Here is a 20,901-nt window from a genome sequence, read left to right as displayed (position 1 = left end):
CCTATACAATTCTCTCTCTTTTTTTTTGGCCACACCATATGGCTTACAGGATACTAGTTCCCTAACCAGGGATTGAACCTGTGCCCTTGGCAGTGAAAGCATGGAGTCCTAACCACTGGATTGCCAGGGAATTCCCCTATATACTTCTTATAATTAAACGCCTGCTTTTTTGTATTTTGGAGACATGTGTCCACAAATGGAGAGAAGATAGGCTTTGGTTTCAGATAGAGCCACGTTCTGATTTTGTCTCTCTTACTTACTAATTGCTGATCTTAACTGCTCAGGGACTCAGCTTTCTCATCTGTAAAGTGAGAACGAAAATATATTTTTTTCCTCCATGAAGTTGTTAGTGTTGAGTGGCACAGAAGATGTAAAGTGCCTAGTGTAGTTTCTGGAAGGTAGTTATTCTACTTCACAGTGAATTATAGTTCAACTAAAATAGTATGTGGGGTTTATACTCTTAGAAATTAAGTCTTTGAGAAATTGCCAACTTTGGAAAGATGGACTTTACAAATGAATTTCTTTTTTATACAAATATTCCTTACTTTTTTTTTTTAAAATTTTTTTTAAAATTTATTTATTTATGGCTGTGTTGGGTCTTCGTTTCTGTGTGAAGGCTTTCTCTAGTTGTGGCAAGCGGGGGCCACTCTTCATCGCGGTGTGCGGGCCTCTCACTATCGCTGCCTCTCTTTTTCTCTGCGGAGCGCAGGCTCCAGTCGCGCAGGCTCACGAGCCCAGTTGCTCCGCGGCATGTGGGATCTTCCCAGACCAGGGCTCGAACCCGTGTCCCCTGCATTGGCAGGCAGATTCTCAACCACTGTGCCACCAGGGAAGCCCAATATTCCTTACTTTTACGTTTATACTCTACATAGATAACTGATTAGAAATAGCACATTTATAGAAAAGTGGCTTTTCCAGATATGCATTTAAACAACATCTCACCCATACCTCTGTGATTTATATCCATAGCTTAGATGATTATAACTCCCGTAGAGGTGAAAATTAAGAAAGAAAATAATGTGTGCAAACATTTAGTTGATGGTAAATGTGCAATAAATGACCGTCATTATTTATTACAAGGGTTGCCAAACGTTTGTTTTTAATTTTAAGAATTAAAAAAAAATTTTATTTTTTAAACATTTTTTAAAGGTTACACTCCATTTACAGTTATTACAAAATATTGGCTATATCCCCTGTGTTGTAAAATACATCCTTGTAGCCTATCTTATACCCGATAGTTTGTACCTCCCACTTTCCCAGGCAAACTTTTTCTATAAAGGGCTGAATAGTAAATATTTTACTCTGAGGGCCATACGGTCTTTATAGCAACTACTCAATTCTGTTGCTGTGGTTGAAAGTAGTTACGCACAATGTATAAATGAATGCATATGGCTGGGTTCCAATAAAACTTCATTTACTGGATTTGGCCGGTAGTTTGCCCATCCCTAATTATTATAATAATTTAGCCTGGGAGAAGTCATCATGAAGTATTGGGCAGATCGATCATAAAAAGAATGGAGAATTGCTTTACAGATACTGTGTTGTCATCCATCAGGTATGCGCTCAGTGCTCACTATGTGTCAGGTGCCCCTGTAGGAGGTGCCGTAGATATAAGAACAACAAAAAAGTCCATTATCCCGTATAGGCTTCCTTCAAGTTTTAAAAAATATATTTATTATAAATTTACACAAAGATGATACATTTGTTAGCTGATTATTAGTAGCTGAAAGAGATAAAAGTACTAATTCCAGAAGGTATGTTTGAAAAATTTTTTTGCTTATTAACATTTGTATTCAATTAGAAAAACCTGAAAAATATGGAACGTTATAAAGAAAACAAGAAAACATCCCATTGTAATTTCAATACCCTCAGCTAACAACTTTCAGGACATGGTGTGTTTTCTTCTAGTCGTTTTTTAAATGACTTCCTGACTCATAACTTACGTACCATAAAGTTTACCCAGTTGAAGAATATAATCCAATGACTTTTAGTAAATTTATAGAATTGAGCAACCATCACCAGAACCCACTTTTAGAAAAATGTCTTTTTTTCCCCTGAGGTGAATCTGAAATAAGCTGCACATAATTAAAATATATAATTTGATAAGCTTTGACATATATATGTACCCGCGAAACCGTCACCACAATCACGACTGCAGGACTGTGCAACATTGACAAAAGCTTCCTTGAGTTTCTCTGTAATCCCTCCCTTCTGCTTGGCCCCCTCCCGCCCCATCACCACAGACTGGTTTTTTTATTACTTTAGATTAGTTTGCATTTTCTAGAATTTTATAAGTTGAATTATACAGTATGGACTTTTTTATGTCTACTTTCTTTCACTGAGCGTAATTATTTTGAGATTTATCCATGTTTTAGTGTGTATCAATAATTCATCTCTTTGTACTGCTAAATAGTATTCCATTGTATGAATATACTACAATTAGTTTATCTGCTTACCTCTTGATGGACGTTTTTGTTGTTTCTGGTTCTTGGCTCCTACAGATAGAGCTGCTCTGAATATTTGTATGTAACCCTTCGTATGGACACATGTTTTCATACCTCTTGTGAAAATACCTAGGAGTGAAATGCTGGAATCACAGGGTAGTTATATGTCTAACTCCTTAAGACACTACCAAACTGTTTTCCAAAGTGTCTATAACATTTTATGTTGCACCTCTGCAGTGCATGAGAGTTCTAATTGCTTGACATCCTCACCAGTACTTGGTAGAATTATCTTTGTAATTTTAACCATTTGAATAGGAGTTTAGTGGTATCGTATCTCATTGTGGTTTTTTTAAATTGAAGTGTAGTTGATTTACAATGTTGTGTTTCAGGTGTACAGCAGAGTGATTCAGATATATAAATATATATATATATTTTTTTTTTCAGATTCATTTCCATTATAGGTTATTACAAAATATTGAGTAGAGTTCCCTGTGCTATACAGTAGGTCCTTGTTGGTTATCTATTTTATATATAGTAGTGCATATATGTTAATCCCAAACTCCTAATTTACTTCCCCCCTTTCCCCTCATTGTGGTTTTAATTTGCACTTCCCTAATGACTAATGATACTGAACATCTTGCATGTTTTTATTTGCCATCCACAGATATTCTTTGGTAAACTGTTGAAAAATATTTTCCCCAACTGTTTTACAAGTTTTATAGTTTTATAGAAGTTTTATAGGTTTTACATTTAGGTCAGTGATCTATTTTCAGTTCCTTTTTTATATGGATATCTAATGGTTTCAGCACCATTTGTTGCAAAGAATATCCTGTTTCAATGGAATTATCTTTACTTCTTTGTCAAAGGCCTGTTGTCCATATATATGTGTGGGTCTGTTTCTGGACTTTCTTTTCTATTCCATTAATCTGTTTGTCTATCTTTAAGCCAATACTACGTTGTCTTGATGACAGTATCTTTTTTTAAAGTTATTAATTTATTATTATTATTAATTAATTAATTAATTTTTGGCTGCATTGGATCTTTGTTGCTGCGCATGGGCTTTCTCTAGTTGTGGCGAGCGGGGGCTACTTTTCATTGCAGTGCACGGACTTCTCATTGCGGTGGCTTCTCTTGTTGCAGAGCACGGGCTCCAGGTGCTCAGGCTTCAGTAGTTGTGGCATGTGGGCTCAGTAGTTGTGCCTTGTGGGCTCTAGAGTGCAGGCTCAGTAGTTGTGCCGTGTAGGCTTAGTTTCTCTGCAGCATGTGGGATCTTCCCGGACCAGGGCTCGAACCCATGTGCCCTGCATTGACAGGTGGATTCTTAACCACTGTGCCACCAGGGAAGTCCCAGTTATACATCTATATATAAATATATATATATATATTTTTTACACTCTTTTTCATTATAGTTATTACAAGATATTGAATATAGTTCCCTGTGCTATATAGTAGGTCCTTGTTGGTTATCTATTTTACATATAGTAGTGTGTGTATTTTAATCCCAAACTCCTAGTTTATCCCTCCCCCCCTCCCCTTTGGTAACCATAAGTTTAATTTCTATGTCTGTGAGTCTATTTCTAATAAAACTTTCTTTTTGCCCCCAAATTACAATTAAAACATTTTTGACTTAATTTTTTTTCATGCTTTCACGGTAGCTATCCTGTGGTCCTTCCTGAGGACTAGATTAAATTTATAGACAGTGGTCAGTCACAGGTGGCCAATTTGATGTTTTAAAGCCACAGCACATTACCCTCCCCCCACCATGCCCCAGGTATGAATTAAGTGCAACTGGCTGTTTCCATATGTACTTGTGTGTTTCCTTTTAGACTACAAATGACTTTGAAAGTATTTCTAAAGAAAGATGGTGAGTGTCAACCAACTACTGTTTGCTCTGGTGGAGAGCAAAATACACTCGGAATCTACTTAAAGGCATCACCCTCATCTTCTCATTTGTGACCTAAGATGCTCTCTGAATGTTTTGGCAAAGCGATAGACTCTTCCCTGACTGCTGTGGCAGCTCTTCTTTTGCCGTCAGGCCTGGGTCAAAATAACTGAATCACTTAAAAGAAAGAAAAGTTGCTGCTCAAAATAACCGAGATCAGAGGTCTCTTATCTGCCTGTGCTTGTGAGTGGAAGGCATGAGTGAGGGAATGTTTTCCTTCAACCTGGCGCTCTGGTGCTAGGAAGTACCTTGGCTAATTTTCAGGAAGCTGTGCGAGTTGAGTGTCAGTTGGTGTCACTGCTGCTGTGTTGCAGTGAAGTGTGGCTTGCTTTTCATGTCCTCTTGTTGTGTATAGTAGCTGTGCTACGAAATATATTCAAGAAGGCGACCTCCTATCACTATGTCCCAGATGGCTTTGGTGGTCATTTGAGGACCTTAGGCAGGTATGCAAAACGTTTCTCTGTGGGAGCATTCTGGGTGTGAGCCCAGGTCCTGAGACTGAGCCCGAATTTTACTTGTAACCTAAACCCCTGTCAGCATCAGTTCCTAGCGGCGTGCACAGCCACGTGGGTCACTGAGAAAGTAGGTCCTGCCCCAGAGGGGACATTGGGAAGTGGTGGATAGAGAGGGATGAGTAGTGGGTGGTGGAGAGCAACACGGATGCAGGGGCTGGTCCATTAAAGGTCAAGTTCAAATGAGGGTATGGCAAATCCAGGCCAGTTACACAGAGGCTCTGAGGATTTGGGAAGCCCAGCAGGGGAGGGTGGTGGCCCATGGAGGGCCTGGCAGAGGTAAGGGTCAGGCCTGGAGTGGGGTGGGGTGAGGGTCAGTGCTCTATGACTGTAAAGCCCGGGAACCACGTCTGTCAAACCCAGCACTTCATGGGAAAGGGGGATAGAGATGGCACACAGGACAGGGCAGCGCCAGGGATCCAGGGAGAGCAAGCCGTGGATGGAGTGCAGTGTTGCAAGGATGAATCCACTTGGACGGCTGCTGTTACTTCACTCAGGGGTGGAAGGCCATGCCTGCCTGGTGTCTCTGTTCGACGACGTTTATTAGTGCCAATGGTCAGCAGTGCGTAGGGATTGATAAGGCATCCCTGAAAAAAGTCCTTGTTCCCGTGGAACTGACATTCCAGTGGGAGAGACAGACACTAAGCAGCCCCCCCCCGCCCCCAAAAGTCACGTTGTGTGGTGATGTGTGCCACAGTGAGATCTCCAGCAGGGTAAGGCGATCAGACGTGCTGAGGGTGGGGAACGGGGTGTCCTGTTAGATATGGGGTGAGCGTTGGCTACTCTAAGGGGTGATATTTGAGCAGAGATCAGGAAGAAGTAGGGAGTGAGCCACATGGGGATCCGGGGGAAAATATTACAAGGAGAAGAAGAGCATCTGATCGATTGGCCTGGGTTCGTCCCCTGTCCACCGATGAACCACCAAGGACAGAGCTCCATGTCTGACAGGCCGTCAGGACTGTACGGTGAGGAGACGGATGGTCCCAAAGGAAAGCGGAATGGCTTTTCTTGAAAGAAGGGAGCCTGGAAACTGAACAGGTGGAAAGAAAAGATGTGCCCCCTTCCCGCCCCAATTGAGGGTAGTGGTTCTTTCACTGAATTCTGCCCATAAATGAGAATGCATGAGAAGGAGAATTGTTTACACTCCCAAGAGCTGGGGCCAGCAGCGATGAGGTGGCATGAGAGGCCTCCGGCCATGACATGGTACCCTGGACTCCGTCCCGCCTGAGTTGCAATGACTGGTGTCGGAGGGAGAGAGGGAAGGGAGGGGAGGGGAAGACAGAAACAAGTGCTCAGGAGGTCCAGGACCAGGGCCCTGGTTTCCCTTCCTAGAAGGCCTGCCCTGCACAACTTGTTCCTCAACAGCAGAAAAATCACTTCTTAAGGATGCTGAATGGTAGGGGAAGCCAGTGAGATGCTGCTGTCCACCCTCACTGTCTCAGAGCAGAGGGGCTGGCAGCCTGCCCCCGGACGGGCCGGGGATGGCGGCGGCGGTGGTCCCTCTTCTCTACCTCCCCCCGCCCCAGGTGTAAGATCACCTGCAGTTCCCTGAACACGTTGGGCGCTTCCAAATCGCCACACCTGTGCCACACGAACCCCTCAGCCGCTGGTGTCCTTTCTCGTATCCTTGCAGGCTTAGGCCAGGAGCCCTCTTTTCCATGAAGCTCTCTCTGTCCTCTCTCCTCAACTGTTACAATGCATCATTCTTCCCCTGTGGTCCACAGCGCGTCGTTGGTGTTGGTTGTATTTAATCACTGAGCCTTGAATCATAGTTGGTTTTACTTGTTTCTTTCTGGGGGACCACACACCCCTCTCATTCACCTTTGCAATGCCCCCTCCTTGTCCCAGGGCCTGGCATCACAGAGAGCATGGCTGAGTGAGAGACCTGTGACCCGGCGATGTGGAGCGCTGCTCAACCATTTGGGGTATGAGGCCAGGAAGGAGGTGACTGCGAAGCCCTCTGTGGTACTGGGATCTTTGCTGGGTTTGATTGGGCCCCTCGGTGTCCCCGGTCCAGTGAGGCTCATGGCTGCCTGACTGACCACTGTGCGAGGTTCTGGAGTCGTTTCTTGGGATTTAGGGTGTAGGCGAGGAAAACTTACCACCCCAAATAGCTCTTTGGCATGGGATTATTTCAAGCTGAAAATAATCAAGGCCCAAAAGACTCGGGAAGAACATTTGACCTTCCCCCTAAGTGCATAAAAGTCTAGATAGAGGACCTGTTCCGGGAAGGGAGCTATCACTGTAGATAACTATGGAGGAACTAGGTGTGTGGACAGGGGGACCCTAGCAAAGTGTGTTTGTTACAATTCCTCTCTGTGTCCCGGAGTCTCTGCCTGGCCCAGCAAGCATTCATTTACCAATTCTTTGCTTTTCCATCTCCATGTGAAATTGCCTTACTCCCCTTTGAGGTCCCGAACCACTACCCCCAACATCCTCTTTTGTCTTTAGCTGAACTTGGTGTTTAAGGCTTTGGCCTTGGTATAATGGCTTTGGCCATTTTGGTGAGTTGAGTTTTCCTGAGTCTCTCCCACGTACACATGTTATTAAACTTTTGTGTGATTTTTCTCCTGTTAATCTGATTCATGTCAGTTGAATTCTTAGACCAGCCAGAAGAACCTAGAAGGACAGAGAAAATTGCCCGCTCTCCGACAAGGGACAGGTTGAGTCACCCAACACAGATTCCGTAGACTTCAGAGAGAGCTGCTGCCTGGGTCGTAGCTGATCTCACGGAACAACCTTATTCGAGATAATTTTGTAGTCAAGTTGGGCTTTTGTGATGAGGAAGGAGGGCCTTTCAACTCTGCCAGAAATGGAGACACGGAGGCGTCCGACTGCAGGGGTGGAACCCGTGCAGGTTGACATCGCAGGGTGCGTCGTGCTTCTTCTCTCACGGAGCCACCGGGAAGGTTGATCAACCCGTAGGACCCTCCCCTGGGCAGGCGGAACTGAACGAGGTGCCCTCTGGCTCGTTTGTTTCACTCTGCGGGCCTGGCTTGTCTTACTGTTAGCGCTTATTCATCGCAGACCTTGGATTTAGAACTTGAATATTCTCATTACTGGATAATTCGAGACAACAATCATAGGGTCCAGCTAATCAAATAAGCCGTGTGCAAAACGAGCCTTGAGCCCAGGGCAGAATTAACCCTGAGTCGCTCAGGCTGCCGTCCCTAACTGGCGGGGGGAGCCATGCAGGGCAGCGGGGACAGGATCACAGAGACAGTGGGGAGATGGGTCCAGATGTGATACGAGGCCCAGCCCAGCTTCTAACAAGCTACTGCTAAAACTGATCACAAAATAAGCAAAATGTAAGAGAAGACTAAGCTAAACAAAGACTGTTCAAAGAAGATCTTGTCAGAAGGATAAAGAAAAGAAAGAGAAACCGCCAAATACAAAAACACAAGTTAAAATTCAGGAGTTTAACAAGATTTAAGGTTTGAAATCAAACAAATTTTTAAAAATAAAAAAATTAGCCTAATAAAAATAAGGCTAAAAAAGTAAGTAAACTTACTTAAGGTATGAGAACTAGAAGGTAATCAATGATTTAAAAGAAAAACTTGAAAGTTAATTAAAAAATAAAACCCAGATGAAAGGTGTTTTTAAAAAGATACAATGCAAAACAAACAAACACAAATGGTTCTGAAGAACCTAGGGGCAGGACAGGAATAAATACACAGACGTAGAGAATGGACTTGAGGACACGGGGAGGGGGAAGGGTAAGCTGGGACGAAGTGGGAGAGTGGCATGGACATATATACACTACCAAATGTAAAACAGATAGCTAGTGGGAAGCAGCCGCATAGCACAGGGAGATCAGCTCGGTGCTTTGTGACCACCTAGAGGGGTGGGATAGGGAGGGTGCGAGGGAGATGCAAGAGGGAGGGGATATGGGGATATATGTATACATATAGCTGATTCACTTTGTTATACAGCAGAAACTAACACACCCTTGTAAAGCAATTATACTCCAATAAAGATGTTAAAAAATATTATCCATTTCAACTTTTTGATTCAATAGGTTGACAATTTCAATAAAAAATTTTGAAGATTATATAAAGGTTAAGTCTGCAGGAGAAACATTAAAAATGTGAAGGTAAATGGGATTAAAAATAGAAGTTAATGGGCTTTAACGTAGAAAGCATAAGTGGTCACGGAATAGGGTAAAGAGTAATTTAAGAAGGAGATTAAAAGGAAGGGTCTGAAGGTAACAAAGCTTGTGAAAAGATAAGTGAAGGAAACATGGGCTGGAAGCAGGCGAGGGGACAGTCCTTAAGTTGTAGCTGGGTCAGTCTTCCCCAAGAGTGGTCTCTGACGAACCTGCTGTGATGTCCAAGGCCAAGGTGAAGCGTTGGGTCTTCGTTGCTGCAGTCAGGCTTTTTCTAGCTGTGGCGAGCAGGGGCTACTCTTGGTTGCGGTGCACGGGCTTCTCATTGCGGTGGCTTCTCTTGTTGCGGAGCATGGGCTCTAGAGCACAGGCTCAGTAGTTGTGGCGCATAGGCTTAGCTGCTCTGCGGCATGTGGGATCTTCCCGGACCAGGGCTCGAACCCGTGTCCCCTGCATTGGCAGGCGGATACTTAACCACTGCTCCACCGGGGAAGTCCCCAAGTGTGGCTTCTTAACTCTACAAAAGTATGTGACTCAGCTTGGTTTGGGGCAGGAGTTATAATCCTCGGGCCATGAAGGTCTGGTTCTGTGCAACACACGCAGTGACAAAGCTCCAAATTAGTCATACAATATTCAGAGGAATTACCTCAGTCAGACGTTTGTGACAGCTTAAAGCTGGCATCAGGAAAGGATTATTAAGTGAAGTATTGACGTATCATAGCCACATGGTGACGCACCATTTAGCCTTGACAAATGTTCTAGAAAAATATGTATCGACACAGGAAATGTCCAAGATATTATGTGAAAAACATATTATAGACAAGTACTATAATATTAAACATATTAAAAACAGTTAAACAACAAGTACTGTATAATTCCAGTAACTTAAAAAGTTGATACAGTATATGAATAGTACAACATATTTATTACCGTTATTATCTGGATGGTAGGAATTGTGGATGATTTTTTAAAAATAATTATTTTTTGTGCTCTTGAAAGTTGTCTCATGGATTCAGGGAATCCATGTTATATTTTGTATCATTAAAAAAACCCCTAAAGGTTATTGAAGAAGAACGGATACAGGCATATGCTTAGCTTCAGAAAGATGCTCTTTGCTGCACTTCTGTGAGGAAAGAAAGGTCTAGATATTCTCTCTCCCCACTTTCATCTGCCCGGCCCATTATCAAAAATAGTGATTCTAGAAGAGGTCATTTTTTAAGGTCCTATAAACCTGTTAAGGGTGCCTTCTGTTAAATAATGCATGTTTGATCGATACAAAATTAATATTTAATAATATTTATTAGAGAATGAATAGGTAATCTTTCAGCACACAAAAACACAACAATATTTCTTCAGTGTTTGTTATATGCTATGCACTTTATGTGCATATTCGTACTTCATGTCCATTTTTTGAGAAAAGAGAGGGTAAATAACTTGCTGTTATTTATAATTTGCACAGAAGCAGGGGAGTGGGAGTCTACCCTGAGACAGTTTGACTCCGGGGTCATGTTCCCTGTGCTGTAATGACATCAGTCCTCCCTGTGTGAGTAGTTTTGTGTTTGAGGTCTTCGAGGAGATTTAGAAATGTGTAGTTCATGCTGTCTCCCTCAAGGAGCATCCAAGCTACTTGGAAAGATAAAGAGGTGATGTGCAGCAGTAAAACACACCTGTTCCAGTAGGCAGCACAGATGATACTTGATGTGACATTCAAGGAGAGACATTCCTGTGGCCTCCAGAGGTCAGAGGGGGCCTCATGAAGGAGCCGGGCTTTGAAGGATGGGGAGTGTAGCACATGAGGACCATAGAGCTATAGGTCAAGCAATAAATACCGTGTTCTGGAGAAAAGGAATAGGGAGTGACCATGCAGCCAGCACATAAAAAGCAGAGACCCTGGGGACAAATCAAGCCACAGGGGATGCTACTGGAAGACATCAACATACAACTGGGCAAGACAAAACGAAGGCATAGTCAGGAGAGAAATAATATCTAAACTACAGGAGACAGGCTAGGTAGGGGTCAAGTGAAGACAGAGCTGGTAGATGAGAAGTGGAGTGACAGCAAGAGAAGAGAGGAAGAGTGAGACGACTTCAGATGGTTCTGTATCTAAGTCTGTTACTAATGAGCAAGTAATGGGGAAACTGTATGTCTTGGTGAGAAAGGGGGGAAGCAGGTCCAGACAAAGGAGAAGCCAGAGGCACAGGGTAGGGATTACGGGACATAGTCATTCTCTGGCCATGATACTGTTCTAAAATACAGTGTATTAAGGGGAAATTTGAGGTTTCGTGAGGCCAGTAGATTAGGAGATGATTACCATTGAAAAGATAGTTTGCTTCTTGCAGTTGCCAAGAAGGGGGGCACACAGTGACAGGATCAGTTGGAGGTAGAGAGGGAGGAACTGTGAGCGAGAGCCTTTATTGTAGTTTCCCCAGGAAGGAATGAGTGAGGCAGGGTAATCAGGTGTAGGATTGGCTCTTCTGAATAACTTCAGAGGGCCCTGGGGTGTAGGTGCTGTCTGTCCCTAGTTGTCTGGTACTGGCTCTGGGATGAATAGGGCAGGTGGATGGTGGCCTGGAGTGTGGAGCTAAACAAAAGAGGTGTTTGAGGTGTGGGCTCCATCTTGGTTGGTTTGCATTTGAAAAGTGAACTCTCACTTTGAGTTGCTCACCATCTCTAGGGGTTGGCTAAACCTTGGGAGGGGCTGTCCCTCCAGGCTTTGCAAATCCTCAGATGTCAAAGCATAAGAATAAAGAAAATGAAAGACATGGTTAACACAGATATGTAACCAACCTATAAATATTTACTGAATGCCTCCCATGCCCAAACACTAAACTGTGTGTATCAGCTAGTATGAAATAATAATAACAACAAAACCAGCATAGTCTTCTGTAGCCCTCACCATGTGCCAACAGTCCACACGCTTTACAAGAATGAACCCATTTAATGCCTGTAACAACCCTACGGGGAAGTACTTTTACCATCTCAATTTTAGAGATGAGGCTCAGAGAGGTTGAGCAACTTGCTAACATCACATAATGAGGAAGAATTGAAGCAGGGATTTGAACCCAGGAGGTTGGAGTCTGTGTTTTAACTGCTACCTAATATTATATATGATATAGTTCCTGCTGTCCAGGTTGAAGAGCTACTTCAAAAGACAAAATATAAATATTCGAATATAAATATTCAAAGAGATAAGTATAAGTAAAGAGCAGGGCATATTTAGTCTCAAAAGAAGATATGGGGATATATGCGTATGTATAGCTGATTCACTTTGTTATAAAGTGAATGGCCACCCTATCCCACCCCTCTAGGTGGTCACAAAGCACCCTATCCCACCCCTCTAGGTGGTCACAAAGCACCGAGCTGATCTCCCTGTGCTATGCGACTGCTTCCCACTAGCCATCCGTTTTACATTTGGTAGTGTATATATGTCCATGCCACTCTCGCACTTCGTCCCAGCTTACCCTTCCCGCTCCCCGTGTCCTCGAGTCCTGATTGGGAATTTTTGACTGAGGGAGTTAGTGGTTTGCTTTAACAATTTGCTCCTCTAAAAAACTCTGAATAAGTGCCATTAGTTAATGAATTAACAAATGTTAACTCAGTGGCTAGAGTGATTTATTTACTAAATGGGACTATAGTAGTAAGTTATATATACATATATGTATGATATGTATTTATAAATATATAAACATATATTTATGTATTCAGCATAGTTATTGTACTATATTATATAGTATAACCTGTAGTATAGTTATATAGATGTACATATGTAGATGTACATATATGTATTTCTGTTAAGGAGAGTGATTCCATCGGACCTAACATTGTTTGCTATATAATAAAAATGAATTTTTCTGATTGTATAGGTGAATTTTAAAAAGCTTGATCTATAGTTCATAAAGCAGTTAAGGTTTCTTGGTGCACGTTATATCATTGGTTTTCCATTCACTGGCTGATTGAGTGGTCCTGCCAGCACACATCCTGCACACGGCTTCTTGGCACTTCCAGCTGCTGCATGCAAGTGCCCCAGGCATAAAGAGTATGGCGGAAATACCTTTTCCTCCGTCTGTGTTTGTAAGACAGTCTCTTTCACGCCAGAAGAACAATTTTGGGGAGATGATTTGTGTCACATTCTGGCCTCATTGCAATTTTGAGTTGTAAATGGCGCTGGTTTGCCTGGAGGTGTAAACATCTATTTTATCTTCATGTGCTTATGGGAATACCTGAAACTGAAAAAATACTTTCTATTCTTGAGTTCTGTTTTAGGCTGTAAACAGAGAGGTTAACAAGATATTTATCAAAATTCAAATTTTATTTTATTAAAAGCATGCGTCCAAAAGAATGCCAATTACTTGCTGCTATGCCTCGGTTCTTCATTTCCAAACACAGATGGAGAAGTTGAAGAACCTAATGTCTTGTTACAATCATATGGTTCTGTAAGATAAATAAACACTGTGCTTTTCTCTTTTGAAATGGTGAGGAAAGTGTGAGCAGGTGTTAAATTACTGTCTGTAGTTATAAGTTACAGGAAGTATAAGGTTATTCAGTGTTTATTTAGGTGCAGCTGATAAAGTCAGCCGAAGGGATTCTGACTAGTCCAAATTTGCTTTCTGGTAAATAGGTACTATTTAAAGGATATGACAAATCACTTATTTATTCTTTGGTTAAAATGCACGAAAGCAACAGAAATGAGAAGCGTGTATCACCTGAGATTATCATGCCTTTCACACAGGCGTATCTTAAAAGTGTTTATTGATTTGTCCCCAAATAACTGAGTTTCAACAGGGGGAAACGTGTTTGGAGTGCAGCTAGATTTTTCTATGACTTTCAAGGAATTTCCTATTCTACCTCAAAATGTACAAATTGGCGATATGTTATTTATTTTAAAAATAAATAACAATAATTTAATTAATTAAATTAAAATTTATTTAATAAATAAATTTCAATCACAGCAGTGAAAGCAATATAAACAAATGACAGTGCATCTGTTGTTGTCATTTTTCCTATAAGCCCATTTTGATGGCCACATTTTTTTGGACAGAATGACAACCTTTCTGATCTACTGACAGTAAACAACCCTCTCCCTTTGGACATGTGCTTTAAAATTTTTTCAAATTCAGCTGTGCATTAGTGCTTTCCATTTGGACTGTCTCACTCATGCCATTTAAGGAGATTTATTAACCTTTAAGTAAGATTCCTCATTTAACAATAAACCAAACACATTGTGAGGTCTTCTTTGATTCTCAAGTGGTGATTTGAAAATATTAGTGTTTTGAGGGTGCTGAATCCAGCTTCATGGCAAAACTGGCCTCGAGTTCCCTCAGCCCGTTAGAATCTTCTAGCTGGGATGAGGGACATCTACTTCTTCCTCTTTTCTTATCTTGAGACTACCTGTTAGCCTCTCTTGGTTATCCAGTGACTGCCTTAATAACTAGCCCAGGTCTGTACTTTCAGAAGTAACCAAAGAAGTTCTGATGTTCTAAGAGGACAACAGGGAACAGTTAAATAAAGGACATGGTTTGAAACCCAAATGTCAACATAGACAGGATCTCTAAAGTTCTCTGTTTTTGGAAGTTGTTAACTGGATTTAACTGTGACATATGCATGGTGTGACTGAAATTAGACAACTACTGAAACAAATGACACAATGTTATATTTCACATTTCCCCTTCTGTCTTCTCAGCCATCATGTATGTCATGGGAGCACTTGGTCCTGCAGTGGGATATTTATTAGGTGGACTTCTTATTGGTTTTTACGTTGATCCCAGAAGTCCCATTCACCTTAATCAGGATGACCCTCGTTTCATTGGAAACTGGTAAGAATCGTTTATTAAATCTTTCCTTTCACTTGGTATTGTTATAGAGTAATAGTCCCCTTGTAGTTAAAATAAGAATTTCCCCAATGGGAAGATGAAAAATAGCTAAACGTCACCTAGGAGGGGTTGGCAGGCAGGATAATAATCCCCAAAGATATCCTTGTCCTAATTCCCAGAACCTATGAATGTGTTACCTTCACATGGCAGAAGGGATTTTGCTGATGTGAATAAGTTTAGGCTCTTGGGATGGGGAGATTATCCTGGATGATCCGAGTGGGTCCAGTGTAATTACAAGGGTCCTTATAAGGGAAAGAGAGAGGCAGGAGGGTCAGAGTAAGAGAGGGAGATTTGATGATTGGAGCAGAGGTTGGAGTGATATGCCTCAAAGATGGAGGAAGAGACCATGAGCTAAGGAATGCAGGTGGATTGCAGAAGCTTTGCCCCCAGAGCCTCCAGAAGGAATGCAGTCCTGCCAACCCATTTTTTACTTCTGACCTCCAGAACTCTAAGATGATACATTTGTGTTGTCTTAAGCCATGCCGCCTGTGGTGATTTGTTATCACAGCAATAGGAAACTAACACAGAGGAGTTGGGAACATCAGTTTAATCCATATTCTTTAGGTTTGGGATGGCTGGTTTCTTCATAGCAGAGTGAAGGAAAAGGGGAATGCAGCTACGTCGGAACTTTCCTGTGTACTTTAATCGTAGCTTTCATTTTCTTTTCTGTGCCTTTAAAAAAATATTTTCTGCCACTTCCTTATTATATTTGTGTTTCTGCTTTGTCCTTCTCCACTGCCCAGGACTCTAGCCCTGCGTTTCCACTGTCCCACTCTTAGTGAATCTTTTCACTCGATAATAGTTCCTTCCCCTGGGTGTGCTGGAGACGTAGCCACTCTCGCACTTGCTAGCCTTTAATTGTCTTGCTAAATAAGTAAGTTTAGGATTTAGAATGAGAACTGCAACTTTGGATGATAGGTTACTTATCCCTATCTCCAAGGGCTGCATTTGAATTCTTCCCAATTCTCATCTTGAACATAAGGAATTTGATTGCAAACACTCGCTCAAAGTATCGGCATCTCCAATTCATTAAACATGGATTGGTAATAGGCATACGTTGATAAGAAATTTTCATTTTAGAACAGAGAATTTCATTAATTAGAAACTAGTGTCAAGTAATTACTTTTTAAAGAGTTTCTTAGACTACTTGTGTTCTCTCTGTGTTTCATTATAATTTAATAACCTCATAACGTGAGCTGTGTGAGAATAATGTTTAACACTATTTTCTAAGCAGTTAATAAATATTAATTAAATGATAGAACACTTGTTATTTTTATAAGTAAATACTCTTTGAAGGTGGAAGTGCTAAGACCTAGATGAGCCTAGCCTGGTAGAATTTTCAAATCATGCAAAAGGGAGCGTTCCCTTGTCAGCAGTAGGGGAATGACACAGGAATTTTAAGTTCTTGATCAATAGTGAAATTTTTGGCCTCTACTGTTTGCTTTGCAGTTCTGAAATAATTCAGAGTAAAGATTTTTTAAAAAGTTCTCAGAAAACTAGATTATTAAAATATATCTATGAACATCCTATGTACAATCTGTGTTCTGTATAGATTTCCATGAGAAGAGCATGGCAGTAAGGGAACGTCTGGAAGGAGAAGGCAAGGAGGACAGCTCAGGGGCAAGGAGAAGGCAAGGAAGCAGGAGCTTTAAGATTACAAGTGCTTTATGCTGTTTTCTAAAAGTTTTCTAGTAGACATCAACCCAGTTGGTAGCAAAGTAGAACAATTGAGTGCAGACCCTGATGCCACACTCCCCTGGTTTTAAATCCCAGTCTGCCACCTAGTAACTGTGTGACCTTGGGGAAGTTACTTAACTTCCCTGGGCCTCGGGGGGTTTTTTAAATCCATAAAATGGAAATAGTTGCAGTACCTACTTGATAGGGTTGTTGTGAGGAATAAATGAGTCTATGTATGTGGAGCTCTAAGCAGTCCTTCCTACATAATGTGTGTTACCTATTATTCAGTCCTTTGAATTTAATCAATGTTCAAGTAGTTTTATTCCTTTTAATGGCTCAGTATTCTACAAATGATAAAAGTTGTCAGTATAGAACTGTATACTAGGGAGTCTCTTTGAAAATGAATTTTATTGGGTAGCTCTGTTTGTAACAGACTTCTACCTTGAACAAAGACAGTTATTTGATACAATGTTAGATTCTATGGTGCCTAGTGGCAATGATAGGTTTTTTGGGAAATATATGCTGGAAGAGCGAAGGCAGGAATGAGTGAATAATGCTAATATTGATTGGGTGCCATGTATCAAGCATTATTCTAAGAGCTTTACCAACATTTTCACTGAAGCCTTATAACAACCACATGTAGTCACTAAGTCACTAAGAGTGTGCCCATTTCGCAGATAAGCATATTGATGGTCAGCGACTTGAACACCTTGCCCAAAGTCTCAGAGTCAGTGGGAGCTGGACAGGAAATTGAGTCCAGGGTGGAGGTTTTAGTCAATGTACTTAACTGTCCTCCCTTCATGAATAGTCTCTGAGTAATGGTTCATGAAAGGGAGTCAGGAGCCCTGGCTTTTCAATTTTAGCTCTTCCTGATGCATCTTTTTCCAACATGTAATGCACACTTCCTTGCCTTACTTAGCCTTTCTCAGCATCCTCTTTAGCACCACCATTATATCATGTGTTAACTTCGATGTTACTGGAGACCGATTTGCTCTGCTTAGAAATGTCCCTAAACATTTTTTTTATCTTTTTGTCTATTCACTATAATTCTTTCCCTTCTTCTGTTATTTTCTCCCTTTGGGGTACTCTGAGTGTATCTTTAATGTTTGCATATAATTTTAAGTCAATGGCTCTGGGTGGAGGTGGGAGCCCTGAGTGCAGATCTACGTAAAAAACAAAACTAGCTACCATGAATTTATTGTTGCTTTGGGGGCAGGCATTTTATTAGGTCTTATACATTGTCTTATTAATTTTGATGACCCCCCCCCAAAAAAGTTATTATTACTTCCCTTTCAGATGAGAAAGTCTGTTCAGAAAAGCAAACTAATTTCCCCAGGATCTTAGAGCTAGTAAGTGGGAAAGACAGGATAAAAACCCAGGTCAGTCTGAAGCCACAACTCAAGAATTGTCCCTTATAGTCTGCTGCCTGCCCTCCTCTGGAGAGAGCATGAGAGGTCCAGGAAACTAAGGGGTTCAGGGGACTTGAATGCAGAGGTTGCAGAAAGAAATTCAAGAAAGATAATGGCAGGGCTGGGTTAGTAAAGTCCTTGTATGCAGTCAAGTACAAAAAGGGCCAGATATTATCATAGCTATGTCCCTGCCGACAGATGGCTCTGTTTTTAAAACACCTATCTCATTCAATTTATTTATTTAGGAAATGTTTTGAGTACCTAACCTGTGTTAGGCACTGGGTTTGTGATTAAATACTAAATCCTTGAAATGGCTGGAAGTCTGCCCTGAGCAGTCTTCTAAAAATAAAACCTTTTTCTGATTGCTTTAATATCTTAATTGGATATAACGTTAAGTGTCTTTGAAAATAGCACACTGGATGGTCTGTGTTCTTACTGCGTTATATTCAACATGAATTCTTAGAATGCTGTTTGTGTTCTGATCACAATGGATGGGAAAGTATTGATAACAGAGGCCAGAATCTGAGCGTTTATGAACTTGGAAACTTTGAGGACAGAGTTTGGAGTTGAGGAATCCTAGTTGCAAAGTTAGTGACCCTGTTAGGCAGGACCAGGGACCTCTATTTGCTAAGAAAAGGTTGAAAGGGGACTGAAAAATTGCCCTTGGGGAATTATGCAGGCAAGAAAGCCCAAGGCCTTAACACATGTTCTAATACAGGACTAGAATGAGAGATCTACTCTGTATTTACTTCCTAGTTCCCTCGGCATGGCAACCTCAGATGAGTCTAAAGACAGAATCTCGATTCTACACAGCTCAAGTTCCACTTCTCAAGTTCCAGATCAGTGCTACTCAAAGTGTGGTCCCCGGCCACTGCTGCCCACCAGCAGTTACTGGTCTGTGACAGAATATGGGCTGAAATTGAGAGTAAATGTTGAGAAACTTAAAAAAAAATTTTGATAGAGTAATTTTGTGTCTGACACATTGATTTCCCTTCTGAATTTTTATAACATTCATCTTCTATACCACATGATCTAACAATTGTGTACATTCTTGCATTTCTTGGAATTGCTTGGAATCATTTCTTATATCTTTAGCTCGCTTACAGGCAGATTGTAAATTCTTGAAGGCAAAGATTGAGTGTAAATGTCTTCAGCTCTGCTCATACTTGGTTAAGTTTGGGAAGGCCAGCTAAGGAGGGTTGATACATTCTTAAGTGCTTGCAGAAAAATATTTGAATGCCATCAGCAATTTGAAATATATTTCATACCAGATATTAATGGTTTTCTTCTAAGAAAAAAGTGTCCATATTGGTCCAGAAAGCATGCTATAGACTCTATATTATTCTTCTCTTAAAATTATGGGCTATTGATTTATTATAAGATGCACACTGTAGTAGGACTAACAATGTTAATTAGCAGAACTAACATATATGTGCTCAAAAATACTTGAATTGAATGAAATTCTAGTCAGGCTACTGATTGTAATAGTCATTATAATACTAGTATAATTACTGCGTAGATTTCTCATTTATACCGCAGAAAGGGAGGATTCCGTACTATATTTTCTTGAGTTGTCTAACTTCTTACTGCTGTACACCTGATGAAGGTAAAAAGTTTTCTCTGGAGAAATTTATCACCACAAACTTCTACTTTGCTAATTTGTTCACACTCATAATACCAAAGCCATAAATGCTATTCACATTTCCCAATTTTTTAGGTGGAGTGGATTCCTCCTTTGTGCCATTGCAATGTTTCTTGTGATATTCCCAATGTTTACTTTTCCAAAAAAGCTTCCTCCTCGACACAAGAAAAAGAGAAAGAAAAAATACTCTGCTGATGTTGCTGGTGACGATGACGTTATGAAGGAGAAAACAAACAATTGTGATGAAGTGGACAAAAAAGTTTCTTCTATAGGATTTGGAAAGGATGCCAGAGGTAAGGTATATCTTTTGAATAAGTACGTGCATGGCACTTCAGATCAGTGCTACTCAAAGTCTGGTCCCCGGCCTCTGCTGCCCACCAGCAGTTACTGGTCTGTGACAGAATATGGGCTGAAATTGAGAGTAAATGCTGAGAAGCTTAAAAAAAATTTTTGACAGAGTAATTATGTGTCTGTCGAATCTAATAACAATAATAAATTGGGCTTAAATTCTGTATGTTTTAAAATTTTCATTTTCTAATAATTCATCTTTAATGTATCTTGCAAAAGTATCAGTAACAATAGACTAGAAATAATAATTAAAAAATAGTCCTTCGTCACAGATAGCTTGAGAAGCACTGATTTAGAATCTAAAGGTGAAGACTTCATACTGTAATTAGAGATGTCTGATTTTTTAAATAATTATTGCATTATACAATGGATGGTTTGTCTCAGGGAACCGTGGGTTTGATAGTGTGTCCTGATCCTTACATAAATATAAAACTTACCCCTAGGAAAGGATCTTGTTCAACAGTGGCTCTGTCAAAACTTGAAAGTGGCCACGGAGAAGGGCAACCAGGGGATGGGTCTCCAAACCCAGCATAAAAACGTCCAGAGGGTTTCAGTGATGTGTACTGGTCTGTTTTTTCATTCTTATCTCTCTTAAAAATAATGACTTTATTAGAGCCAGATTAGGCAATCTCAAATCTAAACAACTTAATCTTAACTAAGCCATTTTTGTTCCATATTCAATACCTCTGTTGAATGACAATAAATCCCTTTATTCCAAGAAACCTATAACACTACATTCCCATTAGTTCCTGCCTATTTCTTTTTTTTTTTTTTTTGTGTTACACGGGCCTCTCACTGTTGCGGCCTCTCCCGTTGCGGAGCACAGGCTCCGGACGCGCAGGCTCAGCGGCCATGGCTCACGGGCCCAGCCGCTCCGCGGCATGTGGGATCTTCCCGGACCGGGGCATGAACCCACGTCCCCTTCATCGGCAGGCGGACTCTCAACCACTGT

The 20,901-nt window shown here is 41.1% G+C and overlaps 1 protein-coding gene across 1 annotated transcript in view; it reads left to right on the top strand.

Moving 5' to 3' along the window:
• SLCO5A1 (solute carrier organic anion transporter family member 5A1) overlaps positions 1–20,901 on the top strand; it is a 118,807-nt gene that overhangs the window by 29,989 nt on the left and 67,917 nt on the right. The window contains exons 2-3 of the mRNA XM_032610320.1: positions 14,684–14,816; positions 19,677–19,894. Coding sequence (XP_032466211.1) covers positions 14,684–14,816; positions 19,677–19,894 — 351 coding nt within the window. The remainder of the gene's footprint in view (positions 1–14,683; positions 14,817–19,676; positions 19,895–20,901) is intronic.

This window comes from Phocoena sinus, chromosome 17 (genome assembly GCF_008692025.1).
Source record: "Phocoena sinus isolate mPhoSin1 chromosome 17, mPhoSin1.pri, whole genome shotgun sequence".
NCBI classification, from domain to species: domain Eukaryota; kingdom Metazoa; phylum Chordata; class Mammalia; order Artiodactyla; family Phocoenidae; genus Phocoena; species Phocoena sinus.
The sequence above is the reverse complement of the archived record's forward strand: the minus strand, read 5'-3'. Positions and strand labels throughout refer to the sequence as shown.